The 19,706-nt window shown below is 37.4% G+C and overlaps 1 protein-coding gene across 11 annotated transcripts in view; it reads right to left on the minus strand.

Moving 5' to 3' along the window:
* The window catches only part of CEP112 (centrosomal protein 112), a 641,834-nt gene that overhangs the window by 191,545 nt on the left and 430,583 nt on the right, over positions 1-19,706 (minus strand). For all 11 annotated transcript variants that reach the window (XR_004257837.1, XM_032242004.1, XM_032242007.1 and 8 more), the window contains 2 exons: positions 15,958-16,020; positions 8,503-8,652 (listed from right to left, as the gene is read on the minus strand). Coding sequence is in view for 10 of the 11 variants with exons in the window: in XM_032242004.1 (XP_032097895.1) it covers positions 8,503-8,652; positions 15,958-16,020 (213 nt within the window). In the remaining variant the exon portion in view is untranslated. The remainder of the gene's footprint in view (positions 1-8,502; positions 8,653-15,957; positions 16,021-19,706) is intronic.

The following is a 19,706-nucleotide window of genomic DNA, read 5'->3' on the forward strand; positions in this document are numbered from 1 at the left end:
CCAGGTGCAGTGGCTCACACCTGTAATCCTAACACTTTGGGAGGCCGAGGCAGGTGGATCATGAGGTCAAGAGATAGAGACCATCCTGGCCAATATGGTGAAAACACGGCTCTATTAAAAATACAAAAATTAGCTGGGTGTGGTGGCGCATGCCTGTAGTCCCAGCTACTTGGGAGGCTGAGGTAGTAGAATCATTTGAACCCAGGAGGCAGAGGTTGCAGTGAGCCAAGGTTGCACCACTGCACTCTAGCCTGGCGACATGGTGACACTCTGTCTTCAGAAACAAACAAACAAAAAAACTCAAAACAAAAAACTGACAACCCCAAAGAGGTTTTGTATATGTGGATTACATCTACTGATTTTATCATATTATATATTAAAACTAAGAAATATTAAAACATTTAATTCATTAAAAATGGTGATAATAAACCCATTATGTGTAAACACAAATATAATATTTTAATAGAAAAATAATTATTTTCCAAAGTAAAAAAAATTAATGAGACAGCTGGCTGTTTCATTTTTTGCAAATCTTTTCAATATCTGGTTTGGTAGAAGAAGGCAGCTGGATTCTCATATATGCTTCTGCATTCAACCTCTTGCAAGATGTTGCTTTGATTGAAGTATAGGAAGAAAATCTATTCTCACACAGATAAGAAGTTAGGAAAATGAGGAGTATATTAGTACCCTTTTTAGATGATAGGGATATTTTTGTTACTACACCAAAACTTGACAAGGGGTAACTTCTTAAAAGTTAGCTGCAATGTGGAATCTGAAACTCTATCAGTGAGCTTTTCATACTATTACATTAACATCCACTGGTCTCTTCTGTATTTTGAATGAATCTTTTACTCATGCATGGTTTTGTAACGTCAGGTGTTTGTCATTTGGAAAACATGTTTCTGTGAGTTATACAAATCTTCCAAATGCTGATACACTTCACTCCCTTCCTCCCCTTTTCTTGCCATCCACATCACTAATAATATCACCAATCTCATCAGAAAAGTCTGTAAGTATTATGAAGCTGTCAAGCCCACAGTGGTGGTACTAGTTTTCCAAAATTCTAATTTTTGCTTGAAAGCTCAAATTTTATCATTAGCAACAATGTAGTCAGTTGTTATCCTTGAAGTGTCAGGCTTGTTTAATTTCATTCATTTTCAAGAAAACATCTGCCAAACACTCAAGTGTGAATAAGCATAGGTTGCCTGTCAATCGTCCTTTCAGAGTGACTGGAGTTCAGCTCATACTCATCCAGACACAGAACCGCTTTTCCCTAAGACAGGCATCCTACTTCAGTATGCAGCAGAAGTGCTTCATGTGTACTTCCTATTAATATTAAAAGGGATGTGTCCTCGAGGTTTGAGATTTTAACAAAATCAATACAGACGCTCCTCAACTAAGATGGTGTTAAGTCTCAATAAACCCAACGTAAGTAGGAAACATCGTTAAGTTGGAAAATGCACTTAATACCCCGATTAACCAAAGTCAAGAAATTGTAAATTGAGCCACTGTAAATCAGGGACCATCTGTACATTTTATTGCTTTGCTTTTTTTTTTTAATAACCATAAGTTCATGGTAGTAAAGAAAATAATAACTAGTCATATGGTTTAATGTTAATGCCTTGTTTTGTGTGAAGGCACCGGCAGTTTTACTCACCACTGCTTCTATACCATCTGTGCAAGTATTGACACAGTAAAAAAGGAAAGTGATGTCTTGTGTTATTATGAAAGTAGTTTTGACCTCGTGGGGCTCTTGTAAAGGTCTCAGGGACTCATCAGAGTCTGCAGAAAATATCTTAAGGGCTGCTGGTTTAGATCCTAAAGTGTTTTGTATGCCATACTGACAAGTATAGTCTTATCCTGTAGGCAATGGAAAGCCATTGATGAATTTTAAGAGAAAACAACATGCTCATATTTGTGTTTTAGAAAAGTCATCTTATCAGTAATGTGAGGCATAGATTTGAGAGGGTCAAGTTATTGGCAGTGACTCTACATAGGGATGATTGTGCTAGGCAAGGTCAAAGATGACGATGATCTGACCTAGAAGGTAGGAACTAGTGATTGGGGAGTGGAGTATGAGTTTGGAGATATTTAGGCGTTTTCTCTAGAAACTGACCTATGAGAGCTAAGGGAAGGAAAGAATTCATTCAGAGGTATTTCCAGGAATCTGACTTCAGTGACTAGGTGGATGATGGTGGTACTTTAATTTAGACAATCAATACAAGAACAAGAGCAGGCAGGGACTGGGAGAAAAGCAAGAGGATGATAAATTCAGTTTATGACAGGCCAAGATTGCACAGTCTATGGCCCATCCAAATGGAAATGTCCAATAGAAATTTGGATCGAGGGCTCAGGAGAAAAGTTTGAATAGTGGTGAAAATTCAAAACTAATTTGTCTGGAAGTTAACATGAAGGGATGAGGTTGTCCAGGGACAATCCAGTATATATAGAGAAAACAAAATAGGCCCTAAGTAATACCATTATTTCAGTGCAAAAAAGAGGAGATGGGAACAAGAATGGGAAAGAGGCACTCGGAAAGGGAGATGCCCGAGGAAAGTGCTGCCATAGAGCTAAGGTAGTTTTTAGAGGCTAGTTATGTTCAGGTTAAATCGCTGTTAACAGATGTTCATGGTCTTCTAACTAGAGTCAATATATAATTTCCCTGCCTCATTGATGTGGACAGAAATGAGGCTGAGGATACAGGGATTTCTTTCAACCCATCCTCTTGCACCTTCTGTAATCTACCATGAAGAGGATATTCCACACAACTACTAGTCCAAGCAGACTGTACAGATGTGTAGAGCTGGCCTGAAATCGATCTAAAGCCTGGAGGCAAGCCTGGTCAGTTAACGCACATTCTGAATTTGAGCCACAACAGTGACCCGTAGACATGTTGCAAGAAAAATAAACGTTAGTGAAAGTCATTGAGTCTTCAAAAATGTTTGTTATGTAGCATTATTGTGGTAATAACCGAAGAGCAGCAGTTCCTTGTTAAATGTTAGAAAGAAGTGAACTAGGCTTCTGAGATCAGATAGTAGATTGAATGTCCCTCTCCCAAGACCAAATAAAATGAGTAAAGAAGAGTAAAAGCTAGCAAAAATGCATGAACAGAACAATATCGAGTGGTAAGGTAGACATCATACAAAAAAAATTTAAAAACCTGGGGTCAAAGAAAGGAATCTGATTCTGGAGCATGGTGAAGAGTTGCACAGGGGTTCAACTTCAAAACTTGCCCATGGCCCTAGGATCATTATTTTGTTATGAGTCAAAATCCTGAGAATTCTCAATACTATCAGGAAATGGTGTGGCAGTCTCATCTTTTTCCTCTTCTGGCTGTACAGCAGGGGAGATGGATGTGGTAGAAAACAGATAAACATCAAGGCTGGCCACCTCTGAGGGAAGGACTTAGGGATATACACCAAATTGGGATCATTAAAAACTCAAAGGAACAGAAGATGCCCCTCCCATGTAAGTAATGTGAACCCTGAAACACCCTTAACATAATCTCAAAGTGAGAAGAGTCAGTTCAGCCAGATGCATGCTGGCTTGGGCGCCAGCTCTGCCTTCCCCTTCCCTCAGGTCAAAGAACACACAGAGACACTACAAATCAGCTTTACTTACAAGGAGAACCACTATGCTTCAGAAGTATTTGCTGTTGAATACTGAACATGTACACAGATCTCAGTTGCTTACTGAATTTATCCTGGTTAATCTACTAAACTTACATGAGAAAGAAGGACTTCTTCAGGAATGCCTCAGAAAAAGCAAGTTACATACACAGAGGAACGCTTTGTCTAGCCCAGCCTTCTCATAGCAATCGTAAATGCTTGATGAGCCGTGTTTACACATGCGGAGAAAATGTGAACGGGAACACTGCGTCCATGCAACACACCATTCAATCATAAAGGTTAGCCAGCAGACATTCTTATACATGAAAAAACTCAGGGAAGACAGCACCATCCAGCCAATCAAGAAACAAATCAAAGTAAAAACTTTGGGAATGGAGGCACTACGGTCAAAGGCCTAGTATAAACACTGCATAGATTTAAATATAACATGAAAATTAAACTACAGGATATGATTTAAAAATTGTGAATATCATAAACCCAGACAGTGCAAAAATACTACTACTATCCAAGGTAGAGGGTGATAGGGAAGGATTATGGGAGAAAGTATGAGGGTGCAAATGTACATGTTTTTCAAGCAGAGACAACATGTTCTGAACAATTCCTTCTGTTTTACTTTAGTTTCTTTCATTTGTTGAATTAAAGTAAAATTAAAGATTTCTCTAAAACAAACAAACAAAAATCTACAGTATTCATTTCATAAACCTACTAAGCTTTCTTTTCTTTTTCCCTTATACATAGTAGGATATCAAAAATAATATTTACCTTAATTCTATGATGTTTATTTTTGGGTGATAGGATTTGAGGTGACTTTAAAAACTATTACTTTTTTTTATTCTTACATTTTAAATCATTTATAAATGAGCGTATGACATTCATACTTCTTCAAAAACAAGAGAATAGATTTTCTTTATAAAAAAATATGGATACAAATATGCCATGATGTTAATTAGTGTTGATTATGGGTAGCAGGAATAGAGGTATTTTCCTCTTTGTACTATTTTGTATAGTTGAGGAATAAATGGGAGATAAAAACTGGATTTAGTATAGACTACTGTGATAGATGTAAGATGGCCTCAAAATCTATGCCATTCCTCCCACTGAGGGAATGGTCACTGTTTCTCCTCTCCTTGATTCTGAGCTAGAGTATGACCTATCTTAATCAACAGAATGTGGTGGAAGCGACTCTGTGAATCTTGCTAGGGCAGGGCTTAATGGAAATGCAGGTTCTGCTTTTACCCCTTTTAATTATTTCCCTTTGACATCAGCTGCTAAGTGAAAAATCTAATTAATTGGTTAGAGAGAAAGCTCATATGGAGAGGGCCTGGAACCGGCTCAGACATTCCAACCCCAGCCAAGCTTTCTGCTGAATGTAACCTCATGAAGCACCCCAGCAAATGCCACACATTGAGCAGATGAACCACCCAGCTGATCCCTGCCCAAATTTCTGATCCAAAGAATTATGGGCAGATAGTAGTTGCTTTAAACCACCAAGTTTTGGGGTACGCAGTGGTGAAAATTCTTTTGAAAGGTGTGACTTTGAATGTAAAGAGTGAGCTAAGGCAGTAAATAAGTGACAAAGAAGATTTTTTGCTCTTGAGTTTTAAAAGATAGGGTATTATAGCATAAAGTATCTACTCTTATGAATTTTGTTTGTTTGTATAACTCTTTACACTAAAGGAATTCTATTCTGTAAAAGACCTTACTTCATCTGTTGTTTCTTGGACAGTGAGGATCATGCCTGCTGTTAGTCTCACCTACGACTATTCCCATAATGTTCAATGGGTTTCTTCAGGCTGGTAGCTTTTCCCATTTTACCAAACAATTTTTATTGCTTCTCATTGCAAAAGTGCTGTTATAATTTAAGTACAGAAAAGATAATAAATTCTACCACTCAGAGATATCCACTAGTAAAATTCTGATATAATTGTAGTCTTTTTTCTCTTGAGTTAAACTTTTGTTTTGCAAAACGAGCTCACGTCTATGTTTTGTAATGTGCATTTTCATTGAAAAACATCTTGTGAACATTTTCAATATTCTTAAATATTCTCTCCAACATCATTTCCAATAGTGCAGAGATTTCAGTGTATTTGCTATAGTTAAAAATATGGAAAGAATATAGAGAATGCTGGTGTCACAGGTACCTGTCACATAAGAGGATCTGAATAAATAACTATTGGCTGAAAGGATGAAAGCCAGAACAAGCGTCTTTTTGATTAGCTAAATCTTAGTGCGATTATTAATTGCCACCTTTGGGCAAACTCTGAAAATGGGTCAAAGGCTAGGCACATCTCTCAGGCAATTTAATAATGAATGACAGGTATTGCCAAATTATCCTCGAGAAATGTTTTATCAAGTTATATTGCACCTGACTGGTGGGTCCTTTACGTGGATTTTAGTATACTGCACCTTTTCTCTAGAATCACTTTAATGATTTATTTGCAGAAGCATTATTATAAGCTCTGACAGAATGAGTACTAGGTTTACTCTCTGTCTCCATTCTTGATCACCAGCTTGAAAGAGCTCAGTTCATCATCAACCCAGAAGTGGAGTGAAGTATGTTTCACAGTTACTTACGGGACTATTGAACATATCTGCAGACAAATGCATTTGGTCCCAGAAAATCAAGCTTCATAGTGGCTGTGCCTCTCTTTTAGTATCAATATCTATCCATGTACCTATATCTACATGTACAAAACACTTAAATATAATCAGAATGTCCAAATCAAACAACTGTTGCAAAAATGTTATATCATTTGTGCAGAGAGAAGAATAAAATGGGAATATCCAGGTTCATTTTGGCACTTGGTCATTTGACTCATTTTCACAGACAGGATGTAGGACACTGGGGTATGGTATAACAGTTAATAGTTGAGGCTCTCCAGAAAGACAGACTGCGGCTTGAAACTGCCTCTGCCAATTGTCCATCAGGATGATCTTGGGCTTGTTATTTAACCTCATGCTTTCGGGATGATAGAAATACCTTCCTCATGAAGATTACCATAAGATTTAAATGAGATAATGGAACAAGAGGTGAATGAAAATGTTTGGCAGAGCCTGGTACAAAGTACATGTTGAGTAAATATCAGCTATTATTTGCATTATTTTTTGTAATATGCTCTTACAAAAAACAGCCAAGGCAACGAACGTTAATGAGTTAATTACCTTAGCAACTTTAATGTAGGTTAGCAAAAAAGAAATGTCATTTACTTTATGTATAATCTAAGTGAGTGACTCAAAACTTAGCTATATCTTACCTATACTGTAATTTTGATTTTTTATTTTCAGGTAACATATGATACATATGTTTTTGTATATATTGTAAAACTGTGAGAATTAACTAAATTATTAAATAATTTTAAAATTAAATAATTAAAACTAATAATTAGTTTAAAGTGGACAATTATACTAATTATAATTCTTTCAAGATTTTTAAAATCAAGAAACAATACTAGAACTACGTTGTTAGCAGTAAACTTACATTTTCCATTTTTGCTTATATTGAGATTTGATTGTTCATTTAAAATTTGAATATTACCTACCACTTGGTACTTGGACATAAAGTGAAAAATAAATCCACTTAATATAGAAATTTTATAGAACTAAAACAAGTTTTAAAAATATGCAACGCAGTTTCTGTGAAGCAAATCAGTTACACAGATCAATGGGGCACTTCCTGTGCGTTTGTAAATGATAAAAAACTTGAAAGATGTTTTTAAACCACTAGAATATGAAAAAAAATCTTTTTTTTTGTCCATAACACAGGTAGGGGAAATAAGCTCACAGGTTGAAATATGCAGAGAAAATGTTATTAACAAGTAAGTCCTCACTAGTAAGGTGAGGAGGATGGATGTAATGGCCTTGAAGGTTTTGTCCATATCTTAAGGCTTTTTATTCTATCTAGTGTTGTCTGAGCTTTAAGGGAATATATAAAAAGCGACGGACATTAACACTAACTCTTCCCAACATTACTCAGATTGCCTGCAATAGGCTATAGAAAAAGAAGATGAAGAGGTAAGGCAGGAAAGGGCACCTATTAAAACCCAAATGTTTCTTTTATTGCTCTTTGCTTTGTGTGATTACTCTACACGCTTTAAGTATGGTTATGGCAAACTAAAGTCGCTGAAAAATAATCTTTTGCTGGGAATTCTTTAAAAATGTTTTGTTCTCTCTTAAGCCTCATTTATAAAGGTTTCCAGATGCTTATCCTCACAGATTAAACCCAGCATGATGCAGACCCTTACAATAATATTCACTGCTATGAAGCCAAGAAAAAACTACTTTGAGATCTAAATGCCTATCACCAAAAGAATCAGGGTCCAGGGAATTTTCTGTTGCTATTAAAGGTGTGATTCTCTGAAGTCATTTGGAAACAACCTAGGTTCTCAGCAGCAACACATCTATCCTGTACTGTGTCAAAGCACATCAAATAGTTGGCGTTCCAAGCCTCAAACAGGTTATTTTTCATTATGCGAATGCATAATGAAAGGATGTGGGCAAAGAACAGAATGTAAATTGGATGCTGACTTCTGACTTTAATAGCCAGCAGTACTGGGCTCAAACAGTCATTCTAATTTCAAGAGACAATTCCAAAGTGGTTCTCCAGAGAAAGGAGAGGGTATTTTTAAAATATTTGTTCAATGTGAATGGACTGGGCTTGCCAAAAATGACTTTTTATGCTGGCATGCGATCTCTTAGAGGGAAGTCAGCCTGAGTCACTGGATACATCAAAGGTAGAGTCCAGTGAATGGAATTACTGCAGGCTGTGTGAACAAGCCAGATACCCGCATTCATCTGCCCACTGCTGGGATTTCAGCCCTCCTTTTAATTACATTAAAGCAGCTGGTACCACTGGTTACTGAAGTCTTCAGATTACCTTGATTGCTTGGTCATTATCTCTAATCAGCTGCTTCTTCTCATCTTCAAACTTTTGTATAACATCCTGGAGCCGCCTTTCTGCAGCAAGCTGCTGCCGGCTGTTCTCCTCTTTCAGAGAGGAAATGGTTGTCTGAAGTTCTGCTATGATCTAAAATGAAAACAGCATGCTATAACTTCAAATTCTTCTGGGAGAGGCATCTATTTTATATGTATTTATGCTTAACAAAAGAATGGATTTGGCAAAACTCTATTCCACAAACTAAATATTTTCAATTAACATATCACACACTATAATGCATGAAATTCCACACAATAAAAGACTTTAATAAAACTGTGAATGGTGAACAACTGCTGAACCAAATATACTTGGAAGACGTTTCCACTATAACATTCCACAATATTTACTCATCAGAAGAAAGAACATCTGTGATCTCAAAAATATGAAAAGTGTCAGATTTTATTTTACTGAGAAATACACTTATTAGAATGAGAAAAGCTATTCTGCTTTTCATAATGCTTTGAAGTGTAATAACCAAAGAAAAAAATGAACAGAGTTTATTCTTCAGTCACCTAATTCTAAGCAATAATTTTTGAGAATAGAGTAATGTTTGTGTATTGTGTTTAACACTTTAAGTTCTTATGTCATTTACTACTGTGAGACAAGTATTATTGTGCATCTTTTATTTCTGATTTTTATTTATTTATTTTTGAGATGGAGTTTTGCTCTTGTTGCCTAGGCTGGAGTGCAGTGGTACAATCTTGGGCTCACTGCAACCTCCGCTTCCTGGGTTCAAGTGATTCTCCTGCTTCAGTCTCTCCAGTAGCTGGGATTACAGAGGTACCTGCCACCACATCCAGCTAATTTTTTGTATTTTTAGTACAGACAGGGTTTCATCATGTTGGCCAGGCTGGTCTTGAACTCCTGACCTCAGGTGATTCACCTGCCTCAGCCTCCCAAAGTGCTAGAATTACAGGCATGAGCCACCAGGCTAGGCTTGCCTATCTTTTATAAATGAGGATGCAGAGGCATGGAAAGAGGCCAAATATCTTACATTGTTGACATCCAACTAAGGAGACAGGCCATCAGACCAATCACTGCACTAATTGGGTCTTTTAACCAGCCAACTTTATCTTTCTTTAAGATACGTTTTTGGTATTGCAGAGAAGTTTATACTTCCAAGTGGGTTGTTTTCTTCCTAACTCATGGATAATTATTTTGCTTTACATGATGCCATTTTCATTCCCTCCTCTAGTATTCCTTACATTTAAGAATCTGTTGTCTCCCAGACAGGGTTCTTCCAGCTTCTCAAATTATCCATCTGATGAGAAACTTTTATATTTAATTGGCCTTCTGAGAGCATTGTCCTTCCTTTGGTTTGGATGTATTCATTTCCTTGCAAATTCAATAGTGATGACTTTTTAAAAGCAGGAAATAGTTGTTTCTTCTAATAAAAGAAACAACATTAGACCATGTTCAAATATAATTCTTTTGGTTCTAAGCCGGGGGGAGGGCAGTTGGTGAGAAATACTGGACAAGGCATCTTTCTTGAGCTCAGGTTTTCCACCTATTTTGTGGTGATGAAACTAGATTATAGAATTATAAGGCAATAAATAGAAACTGTCTGAAGCCAAATGCTATAGAAATACTAGTTGTTACTACTGACATAAATAGTAGCATCTTGACAATAAAATATGGAGTATTTATGCTTTGAGAAGCGAGCAAATTCACTGTGCCAAAGCTTGACATTTAGAATTTGTCCATAATCAAATATTTAGCCAACTGTGAAATGACAAAATAGATAATAGCAGTATGCCAATATTATTAAATGCAAACTTGAAACTTCTGCTGTGAGTGGAGGCCTTCATTTACTGAGAATGAAGATGTTTTCATCCATTTTCTGAATTGTGATTAAATATTGTTTCCATTCTGACATCAATTCAATTAATTCTCATAGTAAATGAGTAAATTCTCACAGTAAAAAGCACTTCCGTGAAACAGGAAAGATTAAATTCTCATAGTAAATGTCAAAAATTGATGCACAGAACAATGAACTCCCAGTCACAGAGCCAGAGGAGCCGGGAATAAAAAGAGCCAGATATGCTTGGCCTAGCATAAAATTGAAGATTGATCTTTTATGAGAACTTGGGGCCAAACAGTAAAAAACAACTTACTATTTCAATGTTTTAAGCTGAGTAAACTACGACTTTGTAGAGTGGGTTTAATTCTGGAGAGAGAAGGAGGGCAAGAGAGAGAGTGAGAGAGACAGGGTGTGTGCGTGTGTTTAGCTCTGTGCAGTTTTAACACATGTATGGATTCCTATATCCACAACTGCAGTCATGTGATGTATTTTTAAAGTACAAAGTAATGTTTTCTTTAAAAAGTACTAAGATTGAGACTAGCTTGTAGCTGACCAAAGAATAAAGATAAAAAATATTCTGGGATACTTCAAATGATCAAAGGGCATGGAACAGGGGCCTTTCTCATTTTCAGAAGATTTAGGACAAAATAAATTCAGGTTTTGAGGTGGGCAGATCACCTGAAGCCAGGAGTTCAAGATCAGCCTGGCCAACATGGCGAAACCCCATCTCTATTAAAAATGCAAAAAATTAGCTGGGTGTAGTGACGCATGCTTGTAATCCCAGCTACTTGGGAGGCTGAGGCTGGAGAACCACTTGAACTCGGGAAGTAGAGGCTGCAGTGAGCCAAGATTGCACCATTTTGCTCCAGCCTGGGCAACAAGAGTGAAACTCCATCTCAAAAAGAAAAAAACTGCAGGTTTTGGAAGGGACTACAAGTCCAGGATGTTCTAAGAAGGACATGCTTGCTTTTATGTGGAAAATAAAACATTACATTCTTTGGGGGAATAAGGAGAGATTCCTTTGGGGGAAATACTGAGACTATTTTTGGAAAGCTATTTTTAAAACCTAGGAAGGTGATATAAAAGGGAGAATGTTAAAACACTTCAGGTGAAACAACTTGGCTAGATAAATAGATAAATTCTTTGGTTGAACAGACTCACAGATGATACGGCTATAGAGCAGTAACTAAAATAAGGATAATTTAAAAAACAAGATTTAATACTTTAAGACTGAGAAATAATCATAATAATCAGATTAACATGCTTCAGGTAAGGAACAAAACTCTCCAGGTTGTAGACCTAGAGTGTAAGAAAATGGACTACTTTCTTCTTCGCTCAGAGTATATAATAACTGGCACTCAGTTATTAAGTAGAACTATAATCACGGTAAGCAATAAAAAACCATCACTTGGCAAATTGTATTCAGATAATCTACCCTTCCTGCAGAATAATAATGTTAACATTTCTAAGAAAAAATGAAAGCTAATATATATAATCATAATCAAAACCCTCCAGTTTTGATTGAATCATAATTAAAAACCATAGAATAAAATGCTACCACTCAGCTAAAATGTTTATACTTCATTAGCTTCAAACAAAGAAGTGGATTAGAGCATTTTCATATAGCTATTAAAAATTATATTTTGGGAAACAAAAGGAGAGCTATTTTGAGCTGATGCTGTAAGCAACGAACCCATGAAAGTCATAATGGTTAATAATTGTTAAGCAATTAACGCTTTGGGAAAATGTTAGTGGTCTTAAAAAAAAGAGCAGGATCCTAAATAAGTGTTAGAATTTCACCTTCAACTCATTCTATTGTTTTTCAGATTGTAGTACAGTTTGAGAGTTTTATAAAACTCTTCTTTAAAATATAATACAATAGAGAAGACAAACTTAGGAAGGCTTAGGAAGGTTAGGTGAATGCTGAAGCTCCTCATAAAATAAGTGGATGCCCTGTGCATTCTGGGTTGGCCCCTAGGAGGCTGGCATAAAGATGGGCACAGGGTCACGTGGAATATTCCCAGGTACTAATATGCATCAGGTGTTGGGTAGTAAGTGTGGGGCAGTGGTAGGAGACACCAGTCCCTTGGTAGCAGGCAGCTCGACTGGCATCCCAACGTCAGTTCTGCCCATGTTTCTAACTATGGACATTCTGACAAAATGGCAGTATCTTTCCTTGAAAAATGGCCACTAGATGACTAGGTTGAGTGGGGAAAATCATATTAATATTGAAGAGACAAGGGTAATATATAATAACTTACTATTTCAATGTTTTAAGTGGAGTAAACTTCAGTATTCACCACTGTGGTGTTTGCATTGTCTCCATTCTTTTGTTAAGATTTAAAAAATGTGATTCTGATGGAAATGATATTTGGGGGTGTGCCCAGAGATGATGCCAACACTGCGGTGATGGTGAGGGTGAGCGCTGCAGATCTCAGAAGGGGGCGCAGATCTCAGAAGGGGGCACAGTTCTCAGGTGTGCCCAGGGTTCAGCGTACATGGTCTATTAGGTCCTAAAGGCTTGATAAAATCATGAAAAGTAAGTAGCTTCCTCTAAAGGAGGAAAACCTTTAAAATATTTTCCAAATTTAATCTGATGCGCTCTGGGGGTACCAACACATTGATTACTAATGCATCCATTTTCTTTTTTTTCAGAGATGGCTTTTTAAAACCCCGACAGAGTTAAGCAATTTGGCTTTTAGTGTTCTTCATCAGCTTAATGCAATACAAGTTAGAGATTCCAACAAACTATCATTTAAATATGAAGAGATCAATCCACAGTCCTGTTGCATAATGCTCATTTAAAAATAATCGGACATGCTTCTCTGAACTGACTGGCATTGTAGACTAAGGTTTCTCAAATACCAGTTCACATATACAAATATTTAGGGGTGGGCAAACAAAACATTATCGATGTAAGGTTCTCATCCTAACTTTTATGAGAAGGATGGACTACCTTTTATTCCATTACACCCTTTCTAAGGTGTTTTGGTGTTGCACTGTTCCTTGATTATTGAAATGACAGTTGTTGCTAGTCAGTTCTTCCTTCTCCTCCTTCAAGTCTTTTCTTGGGAAAACAGGAACCCTATGCCTCTCCAAACTTTTCAAGGAGATTTTATCAACTTGTAAACACCCAAAAACATGGTGTCTGAAGCAATAATCTGTCCCACCTTCCAAACCTTTTTTTGTTCTTCTCTCCCTCCCTTCCTCTTTCTCTATGGCAATTTTAGTGCTGAGACTATAATAACTCACAGTCATTAGGTGCTTTAGTGTGTACTAGGCACTACGCTGAACACATTTTTGGCATTGTTTTACTTAATAGTTAAAACCATCCTTTGAGGTTAGTACTGCCCCCTACTTGACAGATGAGAAAACTGAATTCCAAAGAGGGCAGGTAACTTGCTCAAGGTCACGGAAGTGGTAGGGCTGGTATTCAAATCCAGGGGTGTTGGACTCGAGAGCTCAGGCTTTCTTCTGCTTTCACTTATGTTTAATTTGCTTTAATATCAACTAATCAGGCTTCTTCATACATTCCTTTAGATAAATACTCCTGTTTACACTCTCATTATTTAGGCATTTTTATTAGCTATCTTATATCTCACTCTCGGTCTGCTTCCCCCATTTAACATAAAGCAAAATAAGCAGAATATTATGATACGCTAACTGGGGATTTTTAATGTTTTAATTTAAACTTTAACTTTTGGCCTAAATAGATTCTTTTTTTTAATTGTAAGAATCTTTTTCAGTGGATTAAAAGGATATTTCTCCATGTTCCTTTCTCAAGGAAGGGCTGGAATAATGGCAACCAAGACATAATCATCATTTCTTACATAAACACATAGGACTCTTCATTTGGACAAAGACTTTTTGCTTTTCTAATGGGATGTGAATTAGTAGAATGGAAATTTTAGGCTGGGCATGGTGGCTCATACCTGTAATCCCAGCACTTTGGGAGGCTGAGGTGGGTGGATCATCTGAGGTCAGGAGTTCGAGACCAGCTTGACCAACATGGTGAAGCCCTGTCTCTACTAAAAATACAAAAAATTAGCCAGGCATGGTAGCAGGTGCCTGCAATTCCAGCTACTTAGGAGGCTGAGACAGGAGAATCACTTGAAACCAACCTGGAGGTGGAGATTGTAGTATGTCCAGACTGCACCACTGCACCACTGTACCAGCCTGGGCTACAAGAGCAAAACTCCATCTCAAAAAAAAAAAAAAAAAAAAAACCAGAAAGAAAAAAGCCATTTTATAATTATCACCAAAGTTTTGCCATATTAAAAATGGGCCAGGCTGGTAGTGTTAAGAATTTTCACTTTGAAGTCAGATCCAGACTGGGTGCTGGCTTAGTCACTTGCCAACTTATGTGATCTTATCTCTCTGAATCTCAGTTTTCGCAAATGGAAAAATGGCACCAATAATAGTTCCTAATCCCAGAATTATTGTGAAAGACTGAATGAGTCAACATGGTTAATGCCCCACCAACATTGGATACTATTATTGTTTTGTTGTTACTACTATTATGTGGAATTATGTGGTAGTAAGGTACACAAATTCCAGTTTACTACCAAATACCACCGTGTGTGTGTGTGTGTGTGTGTGTGTATATATATGTATTTATATATATATGAAGACAAGCTGATTTTACCAATCGTTAGATATGATACTTACAAAACCAAATGGATTTACCTACCTGCAAAGTAAAAATAAGTAGTATTTATTTTTTCTAGAATCACTTGTACAACTAAGGAATACTTGGAGTTCCTTAAATGATACCACTAGATATCACTGTAAAAATTTATGCTGAAAAAGTACTCTGAGCATCATATTTCAAGTAGGGACAGGCATTCAATTATTGGCCTTTCTTATACTGAAACTACAATAGTAAGTACAAGTAGCAAGTTGTGGATATAGGGACTTAGAATTCTCTTTTCCCTAAAAGAGTCAACAGTTGAGCTGCAGATGTAGCCTAGAATTATTTGTCATTTTGAATTTTGTTTGAGGCAGCCTTTAGGTACAGCAAAATAGGATATTACAAAAAAAGCACAGCTAGTGCCAAACTGCACAGGCTGGTTTTACAACATCCGCGCGTGTGTGTGTGTGTGTGTGTGTGTGTGTGTGTGCATGTGTGTGTTGTTTCAAATGGTTAAATATGCCTAATTTTTCTTGACTTTAATGACTGAAATATTAAAACCATATTGTTTATTTGTATACCCAGAAAAATATGATGCAATTCCACAAAAAAACTGAAAAGAATGAAGTTTAACTTGAAAGTACAAAGGCTTTTGTTGGGGAGGGATAACATGGGGAGAAATGCCAGATATAGGTGATGGGGAGGAAGGCAGCAAATCACACTGCCATGTATGTACCTATGCAACAATCTTGCACGTTCTTCACATGTACCCTAAAACCTAAAATGCAATAAAATATATATTTAAAAAAAAAGAAAAAAAAAGAATAAAAGTCTCTGTGCCAGCAAAAAAAAAAAAAAAAAAAGAAAAAGAAAAAGAAAAAAAAGAAAGTACAAAGGCCTTTATGTGGAGGTTTCATTTTTGTTTTGGGTTTTACTTTGTTTTGTTTCTTTTCATGTTGCTTACCTGTGACGATTTGGCAAGCTTCTGAGTGTATTCCTTCTCAATCTGCTTCAGCCTGCTGTTGGCCTGAAAAACACATGTACATGAACACATACACAGTGACCTGTGAGCTTGGTATCTCTTCACATGTCTATCACCAGGCAGCTGGGATGCCTGCCAGCTGCGCCACCCTTCTGGGGCAGTCAGAAAACCACATGGCTTGTCTTTGATGTTACGCCAACTATTCATCACATAAAAAGCAAAAAAAAAAAAAATCTCTTCTGCCAATTATTAGACAAACATAAGACTTCTGTGGATAGAAAAAGAAAGGGAGAAAGAGAGATAGAAATAGACACAGCAAAAGTATGAAGGCTCAGAAGGTAAAGTAAGGGAAAGGGAGAAGAAACAAGAGGGGCAAGGAAAAGGAAGGCGTAAGTGGAGGAAGAGGAAAGGAAGGTACATTTAATAATTTTCCACCTTAATTGAAAAATAAAAAATAGATGCTCCCGGGCAAAGGAGATATGGGATTTTGAGACTCACTGAGCAAAGACTTGAGCCCCGACTCTGCCAAATGCATAAGAGCTAATTTTTACAGTGACAAATATGTCTAAATCAAACAAGTTTTATGTCCTGGAAATATGGTGGCCTTTCCAGAATCAGTCCACATTGCTTAAAGCTTGGTTATCCCCTCTGCCACTCAAGTGCCAATTCTTTTTTTGTGATCTGCTTTCTGCTCTTGGGAAAATTTTGGAATCTTTATTTCATCATCAGTGTTTAAAAATATCACAGTAATGTGTCCTAGACCGGGTCTTTTTCCCAACAATCCTGCAGGCACTAATGAGGCTCTTTCAGTCTAAACTTGTGTCCTTCACTACTGGGAAAGGTTGGTCATTACTCTCATAATTTCCTCTTGTCTCTCTGTCTGTCTGTCTGTCTGTCTCTCTCCCTGTGTATGTCCCTCCCTGCAACTCTGATTTTGTACCTCTCAGGTTTAATATTTCTTTTTCTTATTGTTTCTATGTTCCATTTCTTTGTCTTTTTGATTATTTTCAGAATTTCCTCAACTTTTACCTAAAACTTTATATTCTGCCATCATATTCATAATTTCCAACAGCTCCTTTATGTTCTCTGAACAGCTTCATCATCATCATCCCTCTTTTTACAGATGGGGAAACTAAGGCAGATGGTTAAAAATGCCTAATTTTTCTTGTTTTTTAATGGCTGAAATATTAAAACCATATTGTTTATTTGTATACCCATAAAAATATGATATAGTTCCACAAGAATAGGAAGATTCTATTCTTAGGTGGTTAGGGCATCTATTTCTTAGGTGGTTAGGGGGATAAGTAACTTGCCCAGCATCACACAGCTAAGAAGTGATGAAGCCAGAACACAAACTCACACTTTGGCTGCACAGCACAGATGCTCCATCAGCCAGAGCACCGCATCATGTCTTGCAGTATAGTCCTGACAGCCATCTCTATCTGTCTGTCTGTCTGTCTATCTATCATCTATCTATCTACCTACCTACCTGTCTACCTACCTACCTATCTGTCTATGTATCTATGTATCTATCTACCCACCTACCTACCTATTATATCCATCCATCCATCATCTATCTATAACTATCTATCTACATACATATTTTATTTTTTTCTGCTCAGTAGCATGTGGTTTCTTCTTTTTTTGTGTGTGAGTTCCCTTTATTTACTTTCACTTGTCTGTTTTCGTCTTTGTCTTTCACGTTAGACACTTTCCTCAAATGTCTGGTGATCTTTGGTGTCCTTTCTTATTCAAAACGAGGCCTCCCGGGTATATTACAAAGGAGCTTGGACTCTCTCATGTCAGCATCTGACTGGATTTCCCTCTTGGACCAGTTTGCCCAGAGCTGCATCCTCCAGTTTCCTGCCAGGCAGCACAAATCAGGTGGCCAATGTTTTCAGAAGGGCGTTGAGGTGTTCCGGAGAGTGACTTGCGCAAGGCCAGCCTCACATTTCCCCTCAGCTGTACCTGAGCCCCTTTCCCATTCCATCTCTCCAGAGAGCAAACCAAGGGTAGGGATGGGGGAGACTTGAGATAAAATCTGGGTCATCTGTTCCAAAATCAGACTTTCAACCAATCTTCCACTTCTTCACTCTTCCCCATACCCAGTCTCTCTAATTTCTGAATCTTCCCAAAGTTCTACCACAGGAAAGATCCTGGTGCTTCTAACTGGCATCCTTCAAGCCTCCCTTCCCCCAGAAACTGTTTGGTTTTTAGGATTCCTAGTTCTGCTAAGTCCATTTCAGGCCCAGCCTTTTTCAAGTTCTCAATGCTATTGATTTCTTATGTGTATTGTTGACTCTTATTTTCTTTGCAAAAAAAAAAATTATAGTCTAAAATCTTGATGCCTAAGTCCCATCTGCAGAGGTTCTGATTTAATTCATGTGGGCTACAGGTTGAGCACTAGGATTTTTAAAAATCTCTGCTGTTATTTCAAATGTTCAGCCAAGGTTAAAGACCACTGGTTCATGCCTTTTTCAATTTCATTACTTTCATTTTGACGGGACTTCCTCAGGGAGTGGAGATAAAAACAGGTGAGTTCTATCTGCTGCCTTTAATTGGAAGCAAATGATTTGTTTATTTTCATATCACAAAGAGGATGAGGAAGCAATCCCATCCTCACAGCCTGCTCCAGGCTCATCTCTACAGTAGTACTAAGGCTGAATTGGTCACTGTTGGTTAACTTGTCTCTCTCCCACTAGGTTATGAGATCCTAGAAGGTAGCTCCTAGCCCCTAACATAGCATTTGGGGCATAACTGTTCATCTAATGAATGAGTGAAGGCCGTGCAAGCCCTTTTCCTCTTCTATAGCCCCAGTCCATACCTCTGAAGTTTTCTTTTCATAATCATTTTTTTTAATGGTCTTAAGTTAAAAACCAATTTTTTGGAGTTTATTACATAAATCTCTTTGTATCTATAATCCCATCGAGTACACAGGGTAGTTTGTTTTTTTTTCCAAGAGTAGAGAGGGCATGTGACTATTGCTGTTTTTCTATTAAGTCATCAGACTCGACTCTAGCTCTATTATGATTAAAGCCACTCTCCATAAGAATTAGGGCTACTCTGAACCTCCTGAAGTTTATTTGTCTTTGCTCACATTCTGTCACTATTTTTTTTTTTTTGGTCACAAAATGCTTAATAAAGTATTTGTTGCCTTTAAACTAAACACTTATAGAGCTCATACCATGTCCCAGGCACTGTTCTAAGTGCTTTAAAAATATTTACCCACTAGTAATTAATTAGTTAATTCTAGTATCATAAAGATGAGGTTACTTTTCCTTGAAAATGCTAGAGTCACAGATGATAGTTAGTGCAGGAAAGCCTGTGTCTTGGTGGCAGCTACTCTTCATGAACTTATGGACAGCCCCCAAATCTCACAAACCCAGTGAAGCTCCTTTATAACTAGATATCTAATTCATTCATCCACTCTAGGCAGCTGGACAATAGCAACGAACAAAACAGCCAAGAATCCCTCTTTATTTTTATGAAACATCTAGAAAGTAAACAAAAAAACTTTGAAAAGTAATATGGTACAAGTGCTATGAAGAAATATTAATCAGGAAAGAGAGAGAGGAAGTGATAAAAGTTAGGGGGTACTTTATGATTTTAAAAATACTGGCCGGGGCCGGGCGCGGTGGCTCAAGCCTGTGGTCCCAGCACTTTGGGAGGCCGAGGCGGGTGGATCACGAGGTCAAGAGATCGAGACCATCCTGGTCAACATGGTGAAACCC

The sequence above is a fragment of the Sapajus apella genome, unplaced genomic scaffold (genome assembly GCF_009761245.1).
Source record: "Sapajus apella isolate SASKATOON/1434 unplaced genomic scaffold, GSC_monkey_1.0 scaffold48, whole genome shotgun sequence".
NCBI classification, from domain to species: domain Eukaryota; kingdom Metazoa; phylum Chordata; class Mammalia; order Primates; family Cebidae; genus Sapajus; species Sapajus apella.